Source organism: Microcaecilia unicolor, chromosome 3 (assembly GCF_901765095.1).
Source record: "Microcaecilia unicolor chromosome 3, aMicUni1.1, whole genome shotgun sequence".
Lineage (NCBI taxonomy): Eukaryota > Metazoa > Chordata > Amphibia > Gymnophiona > Siphonopidae > Microcaecilia > Microcaecilia unicolor.
Genome location: NC_044033.1, coordinates 76,747,864 through 76,775,627, shown reverse-complemented (window position 1 = coordinate 76,775,627; position 27,764 = coordinate 76,747,864). Strand labels below are relative to the sequence as shown.

Sequence of the window (27,764 nt, the reverse complement as noted above, 5' to 3'; positions counted from 1 at the left end):
TTCCTCGTAGGTCGCTAGCGGTGGACATAACTGACGTGCTAGATCAACTTTTTGAAATGCCTAATGAGGAAGCAATATCGATATCTTTACTTCATAAAAGATTAATGTAGCACAACAAACATAGAGAACTTCTACACCTCTCGTGCAAATGGTCTGCAGATTTGCAAACAGCAGTAACAAAGCAAATCATAGTTAATAATATGCAGCAAATTCCACAGAAAATAAATAGTGCAGATCTTCGGGAATGTCAGGGTAGAGTACTGTTTCAAGCATATACCTCTAAGTCGAGACTATATAAAATGGGGGTGGGGGGGTGGGGGTGGAATCACAGAGTTGTAGTAAATGCGGGGGAACAGTGTGTTCCTATTTTCATGCTTTTTGGGAATGTCCAGAGATACAGAAGTTTTGGATAAAACTGAATAGTTACATGGGATGTATTTTGAATAAACCAGTGCCATTGAAACCGGAGAGTGCATTGCTGGGACTGGGGCCATTGAGAGGGGCTGGTGCTGTTCATCACAATTTGCTATTATATAGGGCATATCTTATAGGTAAAAAATGCATCCTAGCTAATTGGGTTCAGCAAGAGGCGCCTTCCTATTGGCAGTGGCATAATAGACTGCATGCATTATTATTAATGGAATTACGGGAGGTGCATTTAAAATTTAAGAAACAAAGAGAATTTTATTTAATTTGGAAATGTTACATAAATAATCTTGCCCCACGAGCTCGCAGTGCTGTTCTTAATCAATTGGGGGGCCCACTTCGTATGTAAGAGAATGATACAATTAAGGGAGAGTTCACCAATTCTTTTAGTAGATGAAATACTTCTTATGAGAGAGCTAAAAACACAATAGGGGGGAGGCTAGGGATGGGAGGGTGGTAGGGGGGAGGGATTATAAACGACTAATTGGGTAAGATATGTAGACATGGACCTGAGGAATGAAAAACAGCGAAGATGATGCAAAAAACGGAAAAAAGGAAACAAAAGAAAAAAAGGAAAAAAATCAAAAGAAAAACAGTGGAAAATGAAAAATAATAAAAAGTAGAAAGTGCAAAATACACAAATGGAAAAAAAACTATAAAAAACAAAACTATAACTAAAATACAAAAGTCAAAAAAAAGGAGGACGACACAAGCAAAATGGAAAAAACTAAATGAATTTATTGAGGTGATATGACTCGACACAGCTGTGTATCGGCCCAACTGGCCTGCATCAGGAGTCTGTTACACCATGTATGTATTTTCTGGTAATGTCAGTCCTTGAAGAGTATTCAATGAAACGCACCTTTATTCAAAATCACTCTACCTTTAAAAAGGCTGTGTGCATGATCTGACAAAAATCGTTATGGAAGACTCTGGCTCAGAAAATATATATGTGTCACTAGAATAGCTGCAAAACAGCTTAGCGTTCGCTGGCAATGTCATTGAATACTCTTCAAGGACTGACATTACCAGAAAATACATACATGGTGTAACAGACTCCTGATGCAGGCCAGTTGGGCCGAAACACAGCTGTGTCGAGTCATATCACCTCAATAAATTCATTTAGTTTTTTCCATTTTGCTTGTGTCGTCCTCCTTTTTTTTTACTTTTGTATTTTAGTTATAGTTTTGTTTTTTATAGTTTTTTTTTCCATTTGTGTATTTTGCACTTTCTACTTTTTATTATTTTTCATTTTCCACTGTTTTTCTTTTGATTTTTTTCCTTTTTTTCTTTTGTTTCCTTTTTTCCGTTTTTTGCGTCATCTTCGCTGTTTTTGATTACTGGTGTTTTTTGCGAAGACAGGTTTCTTCTGTATTTTTGATGACATGGACCTGAGGTACACATTACCAGACAATTTAATCTTCATATGTTATTGAGTTGGTCTCCGGACTCATCTGGGAGCAGTGGGCACCCGCAGGAGACTAATACCTTCAACTGTTGACAATAATTGCTAATAATAAAAAATATGGAGAATAGCTTAAGAGCAAATGTAAATGTCTGGTTGATTGGCTGCACATAAGACTATAGATAAGTTCAGTTTAAGTTGAATGTTTATGGGCAAGTATTGTGGCATCAGAGCTTAAGGGAGGGAAGGGGAGGGGGAAGGGAGCAATCTTGAAAATTAGATGACGGCATGTAAAATAGAAATAACAGAAATTTTGTATACATTGGGATTTTGTGTATCCAAGATGTGATATGTATAACCTATGCATAGTCATCAATAAAAATTGTTGAATTCTAAAACAGAGGACTGAAAAAGGAAGCGGGGGGGGGGGGGGGGGGGGGGGGGAGAGGAGAGAGTGAATGGAATTAAAAAAAAAAAAAAAAGAAACAGTTTAAGAGACAAGGATAAAACAAACTTGATCCAGTTTAAAATAAGCACACAGAGGCTTTTGACATCACGTCCCATCACGTGACCCCATCCAAAGATGGCAGCGAGTAGTGTGAAAAAGAAAGTGACATGGAGGGGCATAATCGAAGGGAAACGCCTATCTCCATGCGTTTATCTCTGAGAATGGGTCCGTGAATGGGCGGGCCGAACCGTATTTTCGAAAAAATGGACGTTTTTGAGCTGGGCGTTTGTTTGTTTTTTAGCGATAATGGAAACTAAAAACGCCCAGCTCAAAAACGTCCTAATCCGAGCCATTTGGTCGTGGGAGGGGCCATGATTTGTAGTACACTGGCCCCCCTGATATGCCAGGACACCAACTGGGCACCCCAGGTCAGTGCGGTGGACTTCAGAAAAAGCTCCCACATGCATAGCTCCCTTACCACGGGTGCTGAGCTCCCAACCCCTCTCCCCCAAAACCCACTACCCACAAACGTACAACACTACCATAGCTCTTAGGGGTGAAGGGGGCACCTACATGTGGGTACAGTGGGTTTTGGAGGCCTCCCATTTACCAGCACAAGTGTTACAGGTGGGGGGGGGGGGGATGGGCCTGGGGCCACCTGGCTGAAGTGCACTGCGGTACCCACTAAAAGTGCTCCAGGGACCTGCATACACGCAGGCCTCTAGGACTTGTTGCTGCTGTATAACATTGGCACACCAGTTGACACCTGAAGACTAATCTCTCCAAAAGCGTCCTTTATTGGAATAACCGCCTTTACTCACAGTTAACTGCAGATCAGAGGTTGTGCCCCACTGGCAACGAGTCTCCCTGGTACTGAGATGAGCACTAGGTCAGAGCTGGCAGAATGCTGAACAATGCCCTCTTTCAGCCACATTCAAGGGAAGAACTAAGTTCTTTAACGTGGCTAACACAGGAAAGGGAACTAAAACTGGCTTACAAAAATGGCCACTACCGCATGGACTACAACAGGAAACACAACAGGGCACACTCTGACCCAGTAGGCAGGGGGAAAAGCACCATTGGAGAAGAGCCTACCAACTACCAACATCGTGAGACTGTAACACAAGCTAATGAAATCAAGGAGCCCAATACCCTACACCCACCACAATGCAATGCTGATGTGACCCTGTACTGCACCCGAGAGCCACATCTGACCCAGGGAAAGGCTGTGACAGGATCGAACACATTCTGCTGTCATGGAGGTGGGTATGGCAATTGAGGCTGGCATACAGGCTGGAAAAAAAGTTAAAGTGGGTTTTTTTTGGTGGGAGCGGGTTAGTGACCACTGGGGAAGTCCGGGGAGGTCAGCCTTGATTCCCTCCAGTGGTCATCTGGGCAGTTGGAGCACTTTTTTGGGACTTGTTCGTGAAAAAAAAGGGTCCAAAAAAAGTGACCCAAAATCGCGGTAAAAACGCCTTTTTTTTTCCATTATCAGCTAAAGACGCCCATCTTTCCTCAGCTGATAACCACGCCCCAGTTCCGTCTCCACCACGCCTCCGACACGCCCCCGTCAACTTTATTCGTTTCCGTGATGGAGTGCAGTTGGAAACGCCCAAAATCGGCTTTCGATTATACCGATTTGGGCACCTTTGCGAGATAAACGTCTATCTCCCGATTTAGGTCGCACTATAGGCGTTTTTCTCTTTCGAAAATAAGCAGGATAGTGTGTCCAGTGTGCGCCACCGTCTTGGAAAAGGGGGCATGGCTATGATGTCACTACCTGTGAGGTCACTGAAAGGGTTGGGGTTTGGCGTGTGGTTATGCAAAAAGAGGCTGGTGTTGGGGTAGGGCTATGTAATTAAGGCAGGGATAGGGGTGGAGTTATGCAAATGGGGTGGGACATGGGCAGGGCTATGACATCATATCCAGTGGTGTCAAAGGAGGTGGGACAGAGTGTGTGGGACTTGGGCATGTTCTTGCTTCTTATTGGCTAACATGACCAGAATTAGGTGTGGCCACCTGTCAAAAATATACAAATTAACTTTGACAAAAGCTGGTGAGGTGTACTACTCCCAAGAACTGGACAAGAGCATCAGCACCTACACAGCTGTTTGTAGTACTACCAAGTTTGCTGGAAAACAGAGTTTCCTACTGCCAAAACCATCTTCTACTAATCTAAGGCTAAACAAAACTCTGACGTTCCCAAGTATGTTCAGACTCTCCTTCTCCTCTCTTCCCTCTACCTATTGCTTTCTCATTCTTTGACCCCTTTTATCTGTTGTGCTATCTTGTATGGGACCATTCCAAAGTTCAATCGTACAGTTACATTCAGGTACAGCAATGGCGTACCAAGGGGAGGGCGGTCCGCCCAGGGTGCATGCCGCTGGGGGGTGCTGCGGCACGCGCCTGTCGGCTCCGAGTTCGCTAATTTCACTCGTTCGCTGCAGCTCCCTCTGCCCCGGAACAGGTTACTTCCTGTTCCGGGGCAGAGGGAGCTGCAGTTAACAAGCAAAGTTAGCGAACTCGGAGCTGACAGGCGCGCGCCGCGGCACCCCCCCTCCCCCCCCCAGCGGCATGCACCCGGGGGGGGGGGGGGTCATTTCGCCAGGAGGGGGGAGGAGGTGTCATTTCGCAGGGGGGGCGCTGCATCCGGGGGGGGGGGCACATCGGCGATCCGCCCCGGGTGTCATCCAGGCTAGGAACGCCACTGAGGTACAGTAGCTATTTCCGTGTCCCCGGAGGGCTTACAATCTTAGGGCCCCATTTACTAAGCTGCACTGTAGGCGCACTAGTATTTTTAGAACGTGATAAAAATTAGTGCACGTTAATGCTAGGGACACCCATATATTCCTATGGGTGTCACTATTGTTAGCACACAATAAAAACGCTAGCGCACCTTGGTAAACAGGGTCCCAAGTTTGTACTTCAGGCAATGAAGGGTTAAGTAACTTGCCTAAGATCACAGGGAGCAGCAGCAAGATTTGAACCCTGGCTTCCCTGGTGTCACGATGGTGACTATTTTCTTTGGCTGTGTTCACCTCGCCCTCTGGTGGCCAGAACCAGTGGCTGCCATAGACTGTCTTGCTGTCTCCCTACACATTCCAGACATTCTAGCCCTCCAGACTTGGTTGGAAGTTTGGCAGCTAGCCTCACCCTTAGCTGCCTTGAGATTCCTGCAGCTGAGCTCAAGGGTGCCATGGGGAGGCTGGGGGAAAGAGACCATAACTTGGGAAGAAAGGAGAAAGAATGGGAGGTGAGGGTATTGCACATTGGACAAGACTTTGAGAGTTAAAAGGAGAGAGAACTGCAGTTGCAATGAAAGAGGGAACTAGAGAAGCTGGAGCCTAAGGAGGGAAAAGGCAGAAGGGATTTCTGGCCTTATGATGGGAAAATTCTGTGGAAACACACTACAAATAAACTATGCAGAACTTTCAAACATTTTGCACAGAATTCCCACAGGAGTAAACTTCATACATGGTACATCACTTTAGAGGCAAACTGAAACTGAAATCGCTACTGCCACTTCCACACAAACTGTTTGAAAGCTTTCGGCCAAAACTGTAACTGCAGGTGAAACTCACTGCGCGGTTTCGGCTGAAGCCAAAACCGAAAACTCAAGTTTGGTTGTGTAAACATGAATCAGTGACGTCACTGGGGACTATCAGAGCTTGCAGTCTGCATCCTTCTGCTAAATCCACAGTATCCAAGCCAGAATATAGCAATGTAAATAATGAAATACTGCAGCTAATGAAAACTGAAAGTAAAAACCATGGCGCTTTTACAGTGGCTGACTCTGCCATACTTGGAGTGACAGTTGATGTCATAACTCCACAGAGAGGCTAATTCCTAAAGCGTTTATCCTAAATTTACAGACTTAAATTTCTGCTAAAATTTTGTACCAAAAGCATTTATTTGGAGCATTCTACTTACCCTATAAACTATCGTGTAAGAATACAAAGATAGTCCTAGGATTGGGAGGGGGGCAATTTTACAATCCCAGGTGGTCTAGTTAGGGCAGGAGCGATGCACCAGTTACAGCAGCCATTTTGAGAGCAGAGCTGGAATAGGCAGGAGTAACTGGGGTCCACTCCTGCCCCAACTATACTCCTAGACCACTAGAGATTGTAAAATAGGCCTAGGGGGTCTACAGTTTAGGGTGGAGGAGGGAGATGGAGAGGGAGAGAGAGAGAGAGAAAAAAACAACAGGACAAAGCACAAATTTTCAGCTTTCACCAAAAACACATGGACATTTTCAGCCAAAAAAAAAATAAGGCCAAAAATTATAACCTTTTGGCTGAAACCAAAACTGGGGAGATAAAAGGATTTGAGGTCGGTTTTGGCACTGTAACTGAAATTCGGTTGGCCTCTACATCACTTTCTCCTGAATAGGGGTAAAATGGTCTGCTTGCAGTACATAAAGAGCATATGGGGAAGAAATGATTGAGAATTTTTAGCTATGTGCCTCATTCTGATTTTCTAATCAGAGACTAACGATAATCCATGAAATTTCACCCAACCCACACTTCTAAGATAAGAAAAGCGGTAACAGGATATTTTGTAACTGTGACAGCTAATAGGTAGATCACCCTAGGCAGCCAAAAGAAGAAAAAAAAAGCATATAACACACAAATTCAGTCCCTAAAAAAAAAACCCAGAAGAACATGGCAAGTGCTTTACGAATATTTTTGTAGTGAGAGTGTACAATGCGTTCATTGCTAATGAGGACAAAAAGGATTAAAATATTAAGCAGAGCACACCTTCAGCTTTTGCTTTACAGCTGTAAATGAGATTCTGCCTGGTTGATCATGATGTAAGACCTGCAGTACCACTTATATAGGGGTCCTTTTACTAAGGTGCACAGGCGACTAAGCGGGTCCAACACGTGTCAATTTGGAACTACCGCCCAGCTACCGCATGCCTCGGGCGGTAATTCCATCTTTTACGCGCAGCCGATACACACAGCAGCAAATATTTTTTATTTTCTACCGCGTGGCACTAACTGGGTGGTAATCAGCAGTGTACGCATGCTGATGATTACCACCCAGTTAACGCGTGAGTCCTTACCGCTAAGTCAATGGGTGGCGGTAAGGTCTCAGGCCCAAAATAAACGTGCACCTTTTTTTAAAATTTTGCTGCATGTCCATTTTCAGTGTGCTGAAAAATGGACCTGCGCGCGTCCAATATACACACCTACAACAGCGCAGGCCACTTTTCAGCGCACCTTAGTAAAAGGACCTCATAAAGAGAAGGCAACTGTTACTTCTTTTTAACAGCTTAACAACTCAGTTTGCAGGTCACATTCACAACTGGCACATTCTGTAGATAAAAAGGGAGAGAATATACAAAATTTGCTTCAAATGCAACATCTTATTAGTTTTCGGCAGTTTCTCCTTTATTAATTAGATACAGATTTTAATTTGGTGGTGGTAGTAGCATGATATGGGGGTTACATAACAAGTTTTTTTTTTTAATATTAGATACACAGTAAAAGAGTCTGAGGGCCCTGTTTACTAAGGTGCGTTAGTGTTTTTAGCGCGCACTAACCATGAGGCACCTATAGGCATATTATAGGCACATACATGGTTAACAGGCCTATAATGCTGCTTAGTAAACAGGGCCCTTAATTTGGTGTGTCTGATTTAAAATTACGTGAAATTTTCTTTAGCCAAGTTCTAAAACAAGTCTCAGTTGACCTGATGAATTTGCCTAGCTTTATCAAATATACAACCAATCACTGAAAATTGCAGATACTTAGGAGTTTTTACTAAGCTGCCATCTTGAGTAAAGAGGTGTGGTAGCCGTGTTAGTCCACTTTTAAAGGTAATCAATAGAAATAAAACATGGAAAAGAAAATAAGATTATACCTTTTTTATTGGACATAACAATACATTTCTTGATTAGCTTTCGAAGGTTGCCCTTCTTCGTCGAATTGGAAATAAGCAAATGTTGGTAGATGACAGTATATATAAGTGAAACATCAAAGCATTTCAGTAACAGTCTAACAGGATGGGAGTGGGTGGATAAGAGACAGGAGGGTGTCAAAGCATTACAATTTTATGGTTTATAATGGGCTAGAAAACCCAGATCTTTGTTAAGTCCTGTCTGGTGGGTGTCAAAATATTTAATCATTCTGACTTCAAAGGTCCTACGTTCCTTTATTGTTTTAAAGTTCCCTTTTAGGATTCTTACTTTTTTAGGATGGACAGGCATGTTTAGGGGCAGAAGGTGGGCATTTCTGCACTTATTAGTTAGCATAACTACATTACTGTGCACTGATTAGCACGTGAGCCCTTGCCACCTACAAAATAGGCGTCAGTAGGTGCTCACATGCTAATATTTTTTTTAATAGTCACATTAGCACATGGCCATTAATAGGAGAAATAGAAAACTGACCATTTTACTGCTGCAGTAAAAATGGCCTTAGTGTGATGAAAACACCCATGTAAGGGCATGCTAATGCCACCTTTTACTGAGGCTTAGTAAAAGGATCCCTTAGAAACTTCTTTTCCAAAGCATACATGATAGCAAGGACAAGCTTAATTTATTGGCTATCTAGTTGCACATAACTGCTGCTGTGTATGGCTTACCTGTCTTATAAAGAAGTCTCCGTGAACAAGAGATACAATACCAAAATTAGTATATTGAAATATGTGATCCATCAACCACATCATGTGACGGACAACCTGTAACAGAACAAAAAACAGGAGGTAGAATTACTTTATATTATTATTGGAATTTATTAACTGCCTTTACGAAGAGATTCACCCAAGGCGGTGTACAGTTTAACATAAAACTTACAATTTTCTTTACAGCATAACAATAGTAAAATAACCACAAATAAACTGAATACAATAAATGAGGTAAACTTGAAAACAGTACATTTAAACCTAATAGAACTACCGTGAAACAGTATCAAAAATATACACATTTAACAGCACTGGAATTCAAATACCAGAGATATAATACTATGTTAGCATAATACTAATGATACACCTAATAAGCATGCATTAGAACATTCAACTAACATATATATGATGCTAAAGAATTTCTACAATAAAATGCATAATATACATATTATTCAGCAAATTTCACATCACCGTCTTTAAATCGTTTCCCAAGTCAGGCAATAAGTTCATTTAATTATATATTTCTAAGTGTTTCCATTCCACTATTCCAGCATGGGGATTTCTTTTTCTTAATGACGACTAAAGACCAGCGAAAGTGCTCACATATAACAGATATTCTCTAAAGACAGTAGGATTCCAAGCAGATGATGTCATTCGATAGAGCTCAAGGTCAGAGCAACGTTTACGAAGCCATAAAGAACTTTCTAGAAAGCTATCATGCATGTGCAAGAGTTCTTATGCCTTTGTTATCAGGCAGGACCACTTCAGTTCCATACAAAATTATTAGTAGGAAAAGTCAACTCCTAGGCAAAGTGACTGTATTCTGTGAGGACTGTTTTCACGATTGTCCTTGGAGAATATATGTGACAAATTTAAATACTCTTTCAAAGACATTTTCAGGTACCTTAGAAGCAGAAAACCTATGAAAGCGTATATTCAGTAAGTTAAATTTATAAAACAATAACTCCTAATAAATATTTTTTTGATAAGGATTATCCAGATTGTGATTCAATAAGCATGTTCGCATGCTAAATATGCCGATTGGCAATTGTCATTAACACTAGTTAATGAGACCCTCAGCCAAAATACCTATATGCTCTTCCTTATTCCCCAGAAGCTTTTCAAATTAGAAGTATTATTCAAAAATATTGGAAAGCATTGCAAGTGCATGAGGTGTTTTGGAAATTGCCAAGTGCGCTCCAAATACGTTACATCTAATTCAAGTGCTGTAAATCTGTTGGGAAAACACCATAAATTCTGTAACTGTGTCGTATGTGATCAAACATTGAAAATGAATGCATTTACACATTTGCCTTTTTTAATCATCAATGAAGGGATTGATTGTTTATTTATTTATTTATTTATTTATTTATTTATTTAACACATTTATACCCCACATTTCCCCACTAGTAGTAGGCTCAATGTGGCATAAAATACAAAGTACTACATGCATCAACCTTCTCATATATGAGTACGCAATTCTGGAATACACTACCACGCAACCTGAAAATGATCTACGAACTAACCGACTTCCGCAAACGATTGAAGACTCATCTCTTTGAGAAAATTTATTGCAAGGATCAAAACTCATGAAGTCCTTACACACTAATAGAAATGCATAAATACACTCTCTTATGAATCTCTCTTACCTGTATTTCCACAACACTTAATATGCTATACCCTATGTTCTCTTGCTATTGTTCTATTGCCTTATTTTTTCCCCATTGTAACACCCCATGGTTTCTACGCCCCAACGAATTTTGACTTGACTTTGTCTCCCCATTACTCCTCACAATGTAACCCATAATCGTACTGTAACACATTGTATTTCCATCATTCACAATGTATTGTAAGCCACACTGAGCCCGCAAATAGGTGGGAAAATGTGGGATACAAATGCAATAAAAAAAAAAATTAATTAAAATACAATTAAACAATGTAATAGTAAAATAGTAAATGTTTACGTATCGTATAGACAACAAAGATAATAAGAGTGAGTAAGAAAGATAGGGCCCATGGATTTTGCTGTAATAAAAGAAGAGGTAAATTAGGTTGAGTCAGGAAAGTAGGCCATAATGTGTCCGTATTCACGAATATACATTGGGAAGACCAAAAGAAAAGTGAAATCCTGTATTGAACATCTATCAGCTATACGATGCAATAAAGAATCATACTATTCAGGAATTAAAAGTTTTTCATAACATTCTACCCTGAAAGGAAGGATTTTTTTTTTAAAATATTGAATTCAAAAAGAACAGTACTATATCATTAGAATATACTACACCTTCACAGACATAGCATGGAAATCGACTGGCAAGCATTTCTAGGAGTTCTGTTTCATGCATTGGTATTTAACAGTACTGACAGTATTGATGCTTCTTGTCATTGTTACTGCCATTATAATAGTTTATTAGAGTAAGTGCAAGGATATGTTTTGTATTTCTGAGAAAAAAGGATTTTTAATTTTGCATTTGGTGTGTTTTAGTAGTATTAAGTCAACCATACTCCTTGATGAAGCCCAATGTTTTTGGGTGAAACCACTGACCAGGTCAGAGTAACTTTATATCTCTAATTCATGGTGGATGAACCTTGACTAGACTGTCTTAATAAAAGTGAATTTTGGAGTAGTTGAATTCAGCGCATACCACAGAGGGAGAACTTCTGGGAACTTCAGTGTATCAGATGAGTACTTTCATATAAAGGGATATTTATTGGTAAAGGTGGAATAAGTAATTCATGTTATCACAGTGTTGTGGATAAAAATAATTTAGATAAAAGACAAAAACTTGTGGAAAAAAGAACTGAGGCTTTTGGAATGAAGAGCTGCGATGAAACCTCTGGACTAAAGCTATGGTCACTGTTGACCTAAGGCATTAGAGCTCTCAAGCATTAATTTCCTCCCCCCCCCCCCTTTTTTTTTTTTAATACAAATTAGTGCAGTGCTATTCAAGCTCCAAGAGAACTGTTTGAATGGACTTTTTGATTTATTTGCCAGAATTATTTGATTATTTGAGGGATTGGCTCTTGAATTCTGACACCTTCACGGATGTTTTGTTTCAGCGCACCTTTTCCATCCCTAGCATTTTAACTATCTTCTTCATGCTGTCTTGAGGCGATTACCCTCCTGGATCTGTAGGAGTCTGTTATTTCGACCCTTATGGGCTTTATGGAGGGAGCTGTTGCCTCAGTGGAATCAGGTGGTCACTAGTAGTAATCTGCTTCCCTTAGTGGGCAACGCAGAGTTTTTGTCAGGGATTGGAAGGTGGCATATTTAAACGATGGATGGCTAAGGGTATTTCTCTTTTGAAACATCTCAAAAGAGGATGAGACATTTCTCACTTTCCCTGATTTGCAACAACCATGTGGTTCTAGTTTGGCAGACCAATTTGCCTATTTACAATTATCCCACTACATCTCTCTTTGTCTCAATATAGCTTGTCCCTTGTGTCTGAGGTTCAACTGAGAAAATTTTTGGAAAGAGATGCCTTAGGTCAAGTTTCAGTTTCCTGTTTGTATGGGGAATGTGCAAACCTTCAAAGGACTTCCGGCAGGTGGTGTAGATGTGGGAACGGTACTTGGGACAGTCTCTTCGTGCTTCCTGCATATCAGATACTGTTCGGGCAATCCCTCGTCTTGTTCATAGCGCTGAGTTACAGGAATGCTACTTTTGCACCATTCACAGTCTCTATTTTTCACAGCACCAAGCTTTTTTGGTGGGTTGCACAGAGACTCCCCGCTCTCAGAAGTATCAAGTAGGGCACAATTCCTTTTTTCACAGCATATGGCAGTGCAGTTCTAGTCAGGCATTTTGGGATGCTTTGTTCCAATATTTGCACTTAGTCTTGGGTTACTGCCCCGGGTCTCCACTGAAGTGGTACTTTTGGGCTCCACCAGGGCAATGAGTCTGAGAAGCCATGGAGATAAATTATTTGTAGGCAAATCCTGTATTTTGGGAAAGAAATGTATCTTAAATCATTGGTTGTCTGACTGCCCACCATCTACAGCGAAGGGCGACGAAAATGATAGTGGGGATGGGACGACTTTCCTATGAAGAGAGGCTGAGAAGGCTAGGGCTTTTCAGCTTGGAGAAGAGACGGCTGAGGGGAGATATGATAGAAGTGTATAAAATAATGAGTGGAATGGATCGGGTGGATGTGAAGCGACTGTTCACGCTATCCAAAAATACTAGGACTAGAGGGCATGAGTTGAAGCTACAATGTGGTAAATTTAAAACAAATCGGAGAAAATTTTTCTTCACCCAACGTGTAATTAGACTCTGGAATTCGTTGCCGGAGAACGTGGTACGGGCGGTTAGCTTGACGGAGTTTAAAAAGGGGTTAGATAGATTCCTAAAGGACAAGTCCATAGACCGCTATTAAATGGACTTGGAAAAATTCCGCATTTTTAGGTATAACTTGTCTGGAATGTTTTTACGTTTGGGGAGCGTGCCAGGTGCCCTTGACCTGGATTGGCCACTGTCGGTGACAGGATGCTGGGCTAGATGGACCTTTGGTCTTTCCCAGTATGGCACTACTTATGTACTTATGTACTTATCTGGTATTGGCAAAGTGAACTTCATTCCTTAATGTTATAAGAATCATTTGGGTCTCATTTATCTCCTCAATGGCAGAAACATTTTTATCTGTCTGGGGAGCATACTTACAGAGAATATCTCCAGCAGCGCATGGTAAGGTTCTTAACAGATTTTCTTATACCCTTCAAGATCCTGCTAGGGACCTTTGAACCCTTGAGGGGAGGTGTGGTACTTTGAGGAGGGGAGAATCACAACCAGTTGCTTTCAATTGGAGGTGTAAGAGTCATGGCCTATGATAGTTGTGTGTTTTTCCTTTCTATGGATTGTTGTATTTGTCAGCTGTGGGATACCCTTGGGATAGGGTAGGGAGGGATTTTCTTATGTTTATTACAGGTGATGGTTGAATATGATTAAACATTAATAAAAAGAGTTTAATAAGAATATTGTACAGTGAGGCCTTCAAAAACCCACCAAAAACCTACTATATCCAACTGTACACCACTTATGGCTGCAGGTGTCACCTATATGTGAATACATTAGGTTTCTGGTGGGTTTTGGAGGGCTCACACTTTCCACCACAAGTGTAACAGTTAGGCTGGATTATGAGAATGGGTCCCTTCTCCACAGTGCACTGCACAGACCACTAGGCTACTTCAGGGACCTGCTGCTGCTATAGTAGAACTGGTTATAACATCTAAGGCTGTCATAGAGGCTGGTGTGTACTCTTTCTTTTACATATTTGGGGGAGTAAGGGGGAGGTCATTCCTGTATTCCTTCAGTGGTTATCTGGTCATTTAGGGCACTTTTTTGTGGCTTATTCATTCTAAAAACAGGTCTAACTCAAAACACCTTAGTTTTAGTCCTCGACGTTTTTGTTTTGTTCCATTATGACTGAAAAATGCCCAGGTCTTAGGAACACCCAACCCCCCCCCCCCCCCCCCCCCCCTTTAGAATGCCCCTGACACACCCCCTTGAGATTTGGATGCACTGCAGGCGAACAGCATAGAAAAAAGTCTGGAAAATGGATTTCAAAAATACTGATCTGGACATTTTTGTGAGAAAAAAAAATGTCTAAATGCTGTTTTATGCCACTTTTTAAGACGTTTTTCTCTTTTGAAAATGAGCCCCATAATAACCTATGGAACTTTGTAAGTCTAACCGCTTTGAAAATGAGTCCCCTAGTCTATCTAGATTTTCAGAAAGCTTTTCCTGAGGAAATCAGAAAGCCACAGGATAGGAGGCAATATCTTGTGGATTGAGAACTGGTTAGAAGACAGAGGAAGAAGACAGATAGTGAATACCACAGGGATCTGTACTGGCACCAGCGCTGTTAACGTTTATGATCTAGAAATGGGAACAATGATTAAATTTGCAGATGCCACAAAATTATTCATTGTTAAATCACATGCTAGTTCTAAGAAATTGCAGGAGGACCTTGGAAGAATGAGCATCCAAATGGCAGAAGAAATTTGATATAGATAAGTATGAAGTGATGCACATAGAGAATAACCCAAATTATAAGTACACAATAGCTGGTTCCACATTAGGAATCAGCATCCAGGAAAAGGTATCTAGGTGTTACAGGCAATATTTGAAATTCTTCTTTTTGGTTGTGGCAGCAGTCAAAAAAAAATTAAGAACTATTAGGAAAGGAATAAAGAATAAAACAAATATAATGCCTCTGTATCACTCCATGGTGTGACTGCACCCTGAATGCTGTATGCAATTCTGGTCATCGCATTTCTAAAAAGGTAGAATTGGAAACGGTACAGAAAAGTGGAACAAAATGAGCGGGATGGAATGACACTCATATGAGGAAAAGCAGAAGCTGGGATTCTTCAGCTTGGAGATGAGACGGCTGAAAGATGATATAAAGGTCTAAAAAAAATCTTGAATGGAGTGAAGCGGGCTAAATATGAATTGATTGTTTATCCTTTCAAAAAGTACAAAGACTAAGGGACACATCATGAAGTTACTAAGCAGTACATTTAAAACAAATTGGAGAAAAAAAAAATTTCATTCAACGGATAGTTAAACTCTGGAACTCATTGTAAAATGTGACAAATGTAGTTAGTGTATCTGGGTCTTTAAAAAAAACCCCTTTAGGGGAACTTCCAAACCTAAGGAGGCAATCTTGAGAAAATCCATTGCTTATCCCTCAGGGTAAGTGAGATGCCATCTACCTACTTTCTGGGATTTGGCTACAGTTGGAAAAACTGGGTTTGATGAACCTTTGGTCTCAACCAGTATTGTTTACAAGATGAAAATCCAGTGTTACTTAGATTCTTTGCTCCAATTCTTCCTCAAATATTGCTGATGCTAAAACATACATGAGAAATGGAAGACAGGGGACATCTTCCCAAGTCATTTCAGGAATAGTGAGGGGATCTGGGCTCTTGAAAACTGGTGCAAGTCCCCAGATGTGCTGCTGGAAGGTGAGCCATCCTTTCTGAAGGGATGCTTAAAAGGATTCTCAGCATTGTGCACTGATGGGGATCTATGTCAATGCTTCTTAGCTTTCACTCAGTATCAAGTATCAGCATGTCCCAATGAGATACAGATGAAATGAATGCCTCACGTTCACTGGATGGAAAACAGAAGATGATTTATCTCCCATGGATTCTATCAATGCTCAGCTTCAAGGAGAAGCAATGTTTATTCAGTGCTGATGTACTGCCAGCATCTATTGTAGCTCCAGAGCCATTCAAGGTCAGTGCCAACACTGCTGATGAAACTGGATCAGACTAGAGAGTTTCACAGGGACAGAAATCTAATCCGTCCTCACCCTTCCCCATGGAGAATCTAACCCATCCATGCCCGTCTCTGCCACAGGTAATCTCCTCCATCCCGGCCCCCAGCCCAACCAGCCCCTGCCACACCACACTGCAGTCACCTTGCCCTCCACCACCCAAGAAAGAGATCTGCATGAAAGAAAACATTTGTATTATTTTGACTTATGAAAACCACTTGTCCCTAAAACATGCTCAAAACAGAATAATCCATTTGTACAAAAGAGATGACGTGAGGATGTGATTCCATGTGCACCAAAGAAAAGAGACTTTAATTTTACTTCCAATCTTTATAACACCAGGCTTCCCAAGGCAGATTACAACAACAGTTAAGATGAACCCATCACCTCAAATATTGTGTTCAATTGTGGTCACCACATCTCAAAAAAGATATAGTGGAATTAGAAAAGGTACAGAGGACGACGACAAAAATGATAAAGGGGATAGGACGACTTGCCTATGAGGAAAGGCTGAAGTGGCTAGGGCTCTTCAGCTTGGAGAAAAGAAGGCTGAGGGGAGATATGATAGAGGTCTATAAAATAATGAGTGGAGTAGAACAGGTAGACGTGAATCGCTTGTTTACTCTTTCCAAAAATACGAGGACTAGGGGGCACACAATAAAACAACAAAGTGGTAAATCTAGAACAAATCGGAGAAATGTTTTCTTCGCTCAACGTGTAATTAAACTCTGGAATTCATTGCCAGAGAACGTGGTAAAGGCAGTTAGCTTAACAGGTTTTTAAAAAGGTTTGGACAGCTTCCTAAAGGAAAAGTCCTTACACCATTATTAAAATAGACTTGGGAAAATCCACTGCTTATTTCTAGGATAAGAAGCATAAAAGGTATTGTACTTTTTTGGGATCTTGCCAGGTACTTGAGACCTGGATTGGCCACTGTTGGAAACAGGATGCTGGGTTTGATGGACCTTCAATCTGTTCCAGTATGGCAATAATTATGTACTTATGTATGTAGGATATCCTCACTGAAATTTGGCCATGTATTACTTTATTGTATAGAACAGTGTTGAAAAATGAGCACAAAATACAGCCTTTATTTAGTGCTATTTCCACCAGCTACAATAAATTTTGAAGCTGTTTTAGTGATATTCAGTTTTGATTTCATTATATTTATATTTACAAATGGGAAGCTTTCAAATAAATTAAAAGCCTGTCAAACAAGTAAAAAAATAAAATCTTTTGTCCTCCACCTTTTAAGGCACTGCCTATCCAAGTGGAACAGCTTTTGACTGTTTACATATGGACCACGCATAAACAGTCCGTTATTTCTAATAATCTTTTGCTATTTTTGTCAATAACGTTTGCTATTGTTTTGGGTGAACCAGTGTGGCAGCAGTCTCTGCCTACTGGCTTCAACCCATATAATGGGTTAGATAGCCTCGTACCGTCTCCTGTTCTCAATCTAACCTCCTTGCCTCTTACCAATCTTTTTTTCCTCCTCCCTGCATCCCCACACCCACCCTTTTTACAGCCCACACCCACAACCAACCTCCATCCACCTCCCCTCAAGCCCCGAGTGCCCTCCCAGCACATACCTCAAGGAACTCCTGGTGGTCAAGTGGGTTCTTCAGGGCAGGATAGATCTCCAACTCTTCCCTGCCTGCTGCTGATGATCCTTGTCTTGATGCCGAGACTTCAAGCTGTGGCCTGGCAAGACCAATAGATTTGTTGCTGTTTTGTTCTCACATCATTCCTTTTCTGCTTGACATTTTAAAATCTTTTGGTTTTGGAATGTAGGGTAGTAAAATGGATGACTGTGTTTAGTAGTATATTCAGTGATAGAAGCAATCTTATCCAAAGCATGTCAAAAGAATGGTATTCCAGGTTGTCATCTGAGTATTAAGTGAGAGCAGAGAAATTGAAAGAGGAAAGTTTCGCATTCCACGGCCAGGGCTTCTAAAACCTGTGTCTGGAGTTTCCTACAGAGCCTCTAATTCCTCTGTCCAAACTGTTCAAAGGGAACTTGTCAAGTTCAAAAGTTACACGATAGTGATTAGACCAGGGTAGGGGAGTATTAAGCAGAGGTATATTTTTATTACGTGCTCCTCAGAGAAAATTAAGTCAATATAGTGACCTAGTATTTGGAACTGACATAGTTTGAGGCACCTCGAGTATTGTGTGCAATTCTGGTCGCCACACCTCAAAAAAGATATAGTGGAATTAGAAAAGATGCAGAGGAGGGCAACAAAGATGATACAGGGGATGGGATGACTTTCCTATGAGGAAAGGCTGAAGAGGCTGGGGCTCTTCAGCTTGGAGAAAAGGTGGCTAAGGGAAAATATGATAGAAGTCTTTAAGATAATGAGTGGAATAGAAAGGATCGATGTGGAGCGTCTGTTTACGCTTTCCAAAAATACTAGGTCAAAGGTGCATGCGATGAAGCTGCAGTGTAGTAAATTTAGAACTAATCGGAGGAAATTTTTCTTCACTCAACGCGTAGTTAGACTCTGGAATTCGTTGCCGGAAAAAGTGGTTAAGGCGGTTGACTTAGCAGAATTTGGACGGCTTCCTGGAGGAAAAGGCCATAGAATGTTATTGAATAGACGTGGGAAAAATCCACTATTTCTGGGATGGGCGGGACAAATTGTTTGTTCTTTTGGCCGCTGTCAGAGACAGGGTGCTGGGCTCGATGGACCCTTAGTCTGTCCCAGCATGGCGATGCTTATGTACAGACAGGAAGACCTGCAGTAAACATGAAGTAAGATTATGACAATGTACAAGCAAATTGCTTAAGAGGAGTAGAATGTGTACATGTCTCAGAAAGCAGTGGGGTGGTAGACTTAGGACTTATGTCAGAAAATTCTTTTAATGGAGAGGGTGGTAGATGCCCGAGGAAGGTGGTGGGAAAAACAAAAAAACTGTGGCGGAATTCAAAAAGGTGCAGGATGAACACAAAGGATTTCTAATTAGAAAATGAATGATATAAAAAACAAAACTTAGAAGGTTGCATATGTATTTGCATGTCAAGTGGTGCTTAGATGGCAACTCTGGCTGAATCAACCAAGCCCGGTCCTGGGCTGGCTTTTACAATCTGAGACCTGCATTTGGCGATCCGATTGAGGGTGGGCTGGAGAGAGCTTTGACGTACACGCCAGTGGTTTGGACCATGAGGACCGTGCCGGGCAGACTTTTACGGTCTTAAGACAGATTTGGATAGGCTGGAGTGGGCTTTGACAGCAACTCCAGTAGGTGGAACCTAAGGCCAGAGCTGGGCGGACTTCTATGGTCCATGTCCAAAAAATCACCAAAGAAAGACCATGATCAAGTATATAATATCACATTCAATGCTGATTTAAATCTTGAATCGATAATGAATGTGACTGTTGGGCAGACTGGATGGACCACTCAGGTCTTTATCCACCATCACTTACTATGTTACTATATAGGTTCCTCTAATAATTGACGTGTAGGCAGTGAACTATGATCCACCAGGAGCTAGTTAAAAGGATCCTGTCCTAGAAGTTGAATCAATAAGGATTCCGAAGACATAAGGGATGTGGTTACTAGCTCCTTATAGGGGAAAAAAATGGCCACTCCTTTGCTACGCTTGTGGAGTTGATGAGTGACAGAGGAGGAAAAGCCTGGCAGGCATGCTTCATTTAAGTAGCTTGCATCTCCTTCCCTTAACCAGGTTTCGGAGAAGCACACCATGTCAATATTTATTTGGATTTATTAATCGTCTTTATAAAGATAGATTCATCCAAGGCTGTGTACAGCAGGTACACAATATGGTACATCTGGATCAGGTCAAAGATTTAAGAGTGTTTATTTCTAGAGGACCTACTATTAAGGAGCCTTATTTGGATGGTTCTCCCAATAGGTTTTGTTAGACAGGACCTGAAGCAGATTCCTGAAGCCTGTAATGCATAGACTAAGTGCTGAGGACCGCAGAACAAACTGGCAGATGAAGGACTCATCTTTCTACAACCTCAATACACTGGGATCTTAAATATTAAAAGACATGCTACTGTTGGGAAGAAGCAGGTCATCTTTCTTCCTCTGTTTCTGTAATATCCTACTCCTTCCCTACAGTACCATGTGTTTATTATTTAAGATCCCAATGTACTGGGGTTGGGGTTGTAGAAAGAAAAGCTTTTCATCTATCAGTTTATAGATTATTATAATCAATAGAAATCAAACAAAATTAAAACATGGAAAAGAAAATAAGATGATACCTTTTTTATTGGACATAACTTAATACATTTCTTGATTAGCTACCACATTTGCTTATTTCCGATCTGACGAAGGGCAACCTTCGAAAGCTAATCAAGAAATGTATTAAGTTATGTCCAATAAAAAAGGTATCATCTTATTTTCTTTTCCATGTTTTAATTTTGTTTGATTTCTATTGATTACCTTTAAGAGTGGACTAACATGGCTACCACACCTCTCTACTTTAGATTATTATAGAAACTGAGGAAGAGATGTAGCTATAGACCACGATTCCTGCAGATGTCTGCTAAGGCAGAGGGGGAAAAACAGTTATGGGTACTCAAAGGATGTTCATCTGCTCCTTTTACAGTATACCCACAACACTGCATCCCAAGAAAGCTTAGTTAATTACAAAAAGTGGCCATCACCACCTCTGAATCAGTGATGAGTGAGGCTTAAGTTTCCCAGCTTTCAGCAGAGAGGTCAGCAAGCAAACAGGTAATGAGAAGCACCAGGTCAGTGCTGCCTTTCATAGGTAGGGTTGGTACTGTGCAGTACTAGCAGTTACTACTGTTATGGTGTAACAAACTGATAGAAGTTGTGAGTGCACGTTTTGTATCATAAAGTATTGCTTTATAAATGTGACTGGCAGTGAAGTTGTGCTGCTGTAAATGATGTAAGATATCCAATTATGTATTTTACAAAACCATTCTTAAGGGGGAGGGGGTTGTGATCAGTAATTTAGTAATAAAAATCTTGGGTGAAGTTGATGAGTGGTTTGGTTTGGGGTTTTTTTAAGTGCCTAGCAATTCCTCTGCCTGTTGCTTATATGTATCTCCCTCTCTCTCTCCTTCCTATCTCTCTGGTCCATCCTTGCTCCTGTGGCCTCATTTCACTTTACAGGTTTACAGCACCTAAGTGGAGTTAGTGGGATAATGGGCAGGCACCTCTCTAATCTGCTCTCTTCTGCCTCATTTCAGTTCAATGGTGCACTGTAGAAATCTATGGAGCATCATGTAAGTCTAACAGCTGACTGACATGCAAACCACATAAGCAGGAGAGGCACAACGGGCAGGAAGAGTAAATCAAAGAAGCACTGGGCCCAGTGTACAACTAGCTGCACTCTCCTGCTGTCCGTTGGGACTGAGACTGCAGGAGGAGGAGGAGGAGGGGGCATGCAGATACAAACAGGCTTCTAAACACCAAAGACCCTCACTAGCCTCTGGTAGAAAGGTTGTCATTAACTGGGCTCTGAATATTTTTGTGTGTGGTTTCATTAAACTTCTATTTTTCATTGCTTTTCTTAGACCCCAGATGCAGGCCTTGTGCCAAAACACGGTCCAGTGCCGAGTCCCAAAAGTTTGACTAATAAAGACTGATTAGTGTACCATCCAGTGTATGTTTATCTCAAGTTGGAAAACCTATCCACTACCCTACTTTCCTACTCTTGTGGAATCTCTGCAGTGGATATTTGTTCCTCCACTTCGGTGGTTTTCCTTGTACCCCTATTTTTCAGAAACTTGTTTTTCTTATCTGATCTTCCCACATTTATTCCATACATCCTTAAACGACACCAACAGAGGCAAACCAAAACTACTTTTCTTCAGTCTGGATGAAATCAAAACTACCACCGAAACTAACACTTTCAGTCAAAACCAAAACTGCAGCTAAAAATTACCTGGTTTCATCTGAAACCAAAAACTAACGTTTGGGAGTGTGAATGTGAACCAACAAAGCCCACTGGGGATTGGCAGAATTTGCAACCTGCAGCCCTCTCCTAAACCCACAGAAAATTCACGAGACTGCTGCTAGAGGTCGCACCAGCCATTTTGAGAACAGAGCTGCTATGAGCAGGAGTGACTGGAAATCGCTCCTGCTGACTATACCCTAGATCACCAGGGACTTTATGGTAAGCCTGTGGGGGTAGGTACCTGGAAGAAGGGGGGTCTGGGAGGGAGGTAAACAGAACAAAGTACAAATGTTTGGCTTCCACTGAAAGCATGTGGTCATTCTTGGCTAAAACCAAGAACATGGCTAAAAAGGATTTGGGGCTAGTTTTGGCACCATAACCAAAACTGAAACTTGGTCTGCCTCTAGATACTGACATATAACTGGAATATTAAGCCAAAAGGAAATTATGCAGTTAGAGATACAAAAACTTTAAGGAAACAATGAAAGAAAAAACTATGTTTGCTAATATCAGTACAGTGTTGGTGACAAGTTCACATTATCTTAAATGTACATCTGTTTCATAAAATCAGAACTAAGATGAATAGTTAACAGGTTGGTCATAGTGCTAAATGTTATACTATGTTTCTGATGCCATTATTTTAAAATACCTAAGCATCAACCAAGGATTCTGAATTACATATATGTTCAGAATGGAAGGAAAATGGTAGCGATGAAATTGTTGCACATATAACGGAGATCTCCCTTACGACTTAGAGTGGAAGAAACTGTATTTGCTTCTTTCACTGAAGGATCTTGAAAACTGCTTAGTTTAAGTCACTTTCAAACACGTCTATATGCCTGTATATGACTAAAAAAATATATTTCAGTTAACTGTGATGTCAAAAGTAAAAAGGCCATTTAAGGGAAAGAATGTCTTCATTTAAACTGTGCTGTTTGATACTGGATTTTTTTTTTTTGAGGACTTGAACAGTTTTATGTCTATGACATTACCTTTGAGTATATATTATGTTTCCTTTTTTACTTAATGAAAATATTTCTTCACTTAATGAGTAATTAAACTCTACTAGGAGTCAAAAGCAGTGGTAAAGAGGTGGGCTTTAAGGGCAAGATGCACTAAACCAAACGAGCCTTTAATGAACAAGTAAATTAGCCTGGCATGCACTAAAGCCCAATTTCCGATGACGGTAGCAGCAAACGAAAACGTCAGACGAGGGTGGGCCCAGGAGGGACGTCCGAAAAGGCGATCAGCTGTTCTTGCCCGTGCATCACCTTCACACAGAGGTGAGAGGCGCTGTGAGAGCCCGGTATCAGATGGAGGGGCGGGGCACGGAGCGGAGGATGGCGGGAGCTGTCATTTCAAAGAAAGGAGGAAAAAGAGAGGAAGAGAGGAATGGAGGGGGCCGGGGCTGCCTAAAGTTATGATTTTAATGCAGGGGGGAGCGGGGAGCAGCGGCTACATCGGGCGGGGGGGGGGGGCAAGGCTGCCGATAAAGGACCTCGGGCGGGGGGGAGGGGCAAGGCCGTCCATAAAGGACGTGTTTGTTTGGTTTTTTTTTCGGACGTCCTTGGCATGCGCAGAGCAGCCAGCATAACGCTTGGCTGCTCTGCGCATGCTCTACGGGGCGATTTTCCGATGGTTTTACGAAGGGTTAGAGAATGCAAGTGAGCTGCAACGAGCAGCTCATTTGCATTCCCTTTTCTTCGTGCATAGCTGTTCCGTACTGATTCGTTATGGAATTCGGTACAGTACGGCTCTAACGAGGACTTTGGTGCATCCCCCCCCTGTTTGGACTTGAAAACTCGAATTTGTTGCCAGAGAATGTGGTAAAAGCAATTAGCTTAGCAGGGTTTAAAAAAGGGTTTGGATAATTTCCTAAAAGAAAAGTCCACAAGCCATTATTAAGATGGACTTGGGAAACTCAACTGCATATTCTAGGATATGAAGCACAAAATCTGTTTTGCTGTTCTGGGATTTTGCCAGGTACTTGTGACCGGGATTAGCCACTGTTGGAAATAGGATACTGGGTTTGATGGACCTTTGGTCTGTCCCAATATGGCAATGCTTATGTTCTTACTGTACAAGTTTAGTTTGAGTTGTAATTGTAAATTCATGAATAAATTGTGATCCACCATTAGCAGTGTTCCCCCATATTCGCAGAAGTAAGGAAGGAAAAGGAAAGATTTTATATAAAAAGATAATTTGGCTGCTAGTGAAAACAAAATTAATATCCTATTTTGATTTTTTTTCTGTCACTCGCCCTTCCTCCCAATAAGGAGGACCAGCACAGAGCACCTGATCGATTATATATGGAGCATTATACCAGCAGCACACCAATAGGCAGAATGTATGAATATGGCATGACCTCAAGAACAGCTGAATAAAAGCATAACAAGGCAAAATTGAAAAGTGACTAGAAATATGACCATAACAAAAGGCAGTACCAAGAAATCAAGAAAACGGATGCTTCAAACACTCATCTAGAGCTGGGGTTTGAATTTCTTATGATTTGATACATGTTCTGAGCAGCCACTACACATTTCACCCAAAAAGCTTGAATTATTTTCATGCTGTATGTTTATGTTAAGCTCATCTGTTAAAGTTCTTGAACTTTTGATACCAATACGGTATCTTGAGATGTTTTCACTCAGGAAGACAGGAAAGCAAATAAGAGGCTTTACTATTTTTTTTTTTTGCCAAGTGAATAAGTACTTTCACTTCTCTTTATCCAGCAGATTTTAGATTAACGTTGGTTCTATTCAAAGCATTTCCTAGTAACATTCTAAAAACAAATCGTCAGCAAGCTGATGTTGTTAGTAAGTTAATATGAGCATGATTTGTTTAGCGAATACCCAATACACACAGCATTTTACTAAGTCTCTTACTCCTAGTCAAGGAGGAGAGGCAAGCAGCACGAAAGAAAAAACAAACCAAAGGACTTGAATTAAAACAGTGGGGAACCCTAACTGAGAAGAACAAACCTGGGGGGTTACAGGTGGGATTACTTAAAGAGAGAGCAACTTTAAGTGGGAGAAGTAGGAAATGAGTTCTTAGGGATTTGTATGAAAATGGCTGGTAACGTGGGTGAACTGTTGAAAGAGAATAATTAGTTGAGGTTCTGTGGGTGGGACAGTAGAACAGTGCTGCTCAAACTTCTTGCAGCCATAATCCCGTGTTCAAGGTTACAGGAACGACAACACCGCCATGGCATGTCATGACGTGTCTTGTGCCCGCCCAGGTTGCAATCCCAAATGCGGTGTGTGCGACCCCATTTTTGGGTCACAACCCACAACTTGGAAAGCACTGTTGTAGAAGAATAAGCTGAAGTTCACTTGAGGACAAAGACTACTTGACGGTTGCTGAGGTAGAGCCCTTAATTCTTGCAGCTTTTGGCCAAATCAATGTATAAAAGAAAAGAGGAGACGGGGTAGGAGGGTAGGTAGCATTGACAGCCATGGGTGGGCCTGGTTGGGCACAGGCCCACCCATAAGTGGTGCATCTCTGATGTGGCTGATGGGCTTCCTAAGCCCCGCCAGCTGAAGACTCCTGGCATATCTCCTTCCCCTCCCCCATGGGCATTCCAACGTCTCTCAACTCCACCCCTCAACCCCCTCCGTACCTTTTCAATTTCTCTCACCAGCCCAGAACCTTCCCTCTGAACTGGTTCTGCCTATGCAAAAAACAGGAAGTTGCATCAGAGGAAGGCTCTGGGCCGGCATGAGCAGCAGGTATGAGTCACTGCTGGCAAAGAACTGAAGGTATTTGGGATGAGGATGGAGGGAGAGATGCCCATCCACTCTGGACTCAGGCCCACCCAAAAACTGAGTGTCTGGCTATGCCCCAGGTAAGTAAGGGAAAGAGTTGGGCTGTGGGGGGACCCAATATTTCCTCATTACTCTTCTACATAGCCACAAACAATTCACTATCAAATAAGGTACAAAAATCTATAAAATCCAGCACTGTTAAATTCCATTCTCTCTCCCTTTCTGCAAGACCATTTTTATTGCAGTCTCCATTTTACAAAGTAATCCTCTGTTTCAACGGTAGCACTAGGATTTCCTTTTGTCACAGACAGAAACATAAGGTCAGCAAAGTGGACCAACACATCGACCATTCTTCTTCCTTCATCGAGGTACTAAGGAAATACCTGTCATTTCATTTGGCTGTAGGCAAACTAATGGAATCAATTCCACCAATTTAAAAGATATTTATTTAATTTATTTATTACATTTGTATCCCACATTTTCCCACCTATCTGTAGGCTCAATGTGGCTTACATAGTACAGGAGAGGCGTTAGCAGTCTCCGGTGTGAACAAATACAAAGGGATGTTATGGTAGGACAAAGATTCACGTGGCACAGCCACATTAGTGAATCGTACAGCGGAAGAGTTGTGTTATGTCCATTACGTGAATTGGTTTTGTTGTGTTGCATATGAGATATGATATGAGACAGTACAGTTTACTGTCATGTCAAACAAAACAGATCGATTTTTGGGTGACCTAAAAATTAGATCAGGAGCTTGTATTTGATGTGATAATACTTGCATTTTAATAAAGCTGTTTAAATTGTTCTGCACAGAAGGCCCACAAATTTATTATTAATTGGATTTTGCTCACACCTTTTTCAGTAGTAGCTCAAGGTGAGACACATTCAGGGATGCTGGGTCTGTCCCTGGAGGGCTCACAATCTAAGTTTGTACCTGAGGCAATGGAGGGTTAAGTGACTTGCCCAAGGTCACAAGGACCAGCAGTGGGATCTGAACCAGGCACCTCTGGATGTCAAGACCGGTGCTCTAACCAATAGGCCACTCCTCCACAGATAAACCGAGCAATCATGGGGTATGCTAGTTTGAAACTGTTAGAGTGAGACAAAGTAGTGTTAAGTGGAATTCACTCCTAAGAGAGGATTTTTTTTTTAATTTGTAGAGTGCTTCAGATCAGTCTGGGGTCAATTCTGTTCAATCTTATATAATAATTCGCACCTCCAACGTTCTGAAGCTGACTCCGTGGCAGCGTGGCAGTGAAGCCGTGTAGTGTTCGTAATTGCCCCTCCCTTGAGGGAACTCTGAGCCCCCGTGCCTCCCTCCTTCTCTCTCTCTGCCCTCCAAGCACGACCTGTCCTCCAGCAGCCCCTCGCCTTCCTAAGTGCATCCACAGTGAAGGCGAGCGGCGCTTCAAACTGCCTTCACATGTGTCTCAGCTCTGCCTCTGGTCCCGCCCTTCCGGAAACAGGAAATGAGGGTGGGACCAGAGGCAGAGCTGAGACACATGCGAAGGCAGTTTGAAGCGCCGCTCACCTTCACTGTGGACGCCGCACCCCAAGGTAAGAATTTTTAAAATACAGCCAGCACTTAGGAAGGCGAGGGGCTGCCAGAGGACAGGTCGTGCTTGGAGGGCAGAGAGAGAGAGAGAGGGAGGGAGAGAGGCGCGGGAGCGAGGAAGTTGGAGGAGGGGGGCGTGGACCTCGGAGGGAGAGGGGACGGAGGAGAGGGGGGTCGTCCTGGAACTCGAAGGGGAGGGAGGGAGAGGGTCCTAGAACTCAAAGGGGAGGGAGGGAGAGGGTCCTAGAACTCAAAGGGGAGGGGGTCCTGGAACTCAAAAAGGAGGGGAGGGAGGGGATCCTGGAACTCAAAGAGGAGGGGAGGGAGGGGATCCTGGAACTCAAAAAGGAGGGGA

General features: G+C 41.9%; 1 protein-coding gene across 2 annotated transcripts in view; it reads right to left on the bottom strand.

The window, feature by feature from the left end:
* LPGAT1 (lysophosphatidylglycerol acyltransferase 1) overlaps positions 1-27,764 on the bottom strand; it is a 210,943-nt gene that overhangs the window by 111,271 nt on the left and 71,908 nt on the right. For both annotated transcript variants that reach the window (XM_030196071.1, XM_030196072.1), the window contains exon 4: positions 8,867-8,962. In XM_030196071.1, coding sequence (XP_030051931.1) covers positions 8,867-8,962 — 96 coding nt within the window. The remainder of the gene's footprint in view (positions 1-8,866; positions 8,963-27,764) is intronic.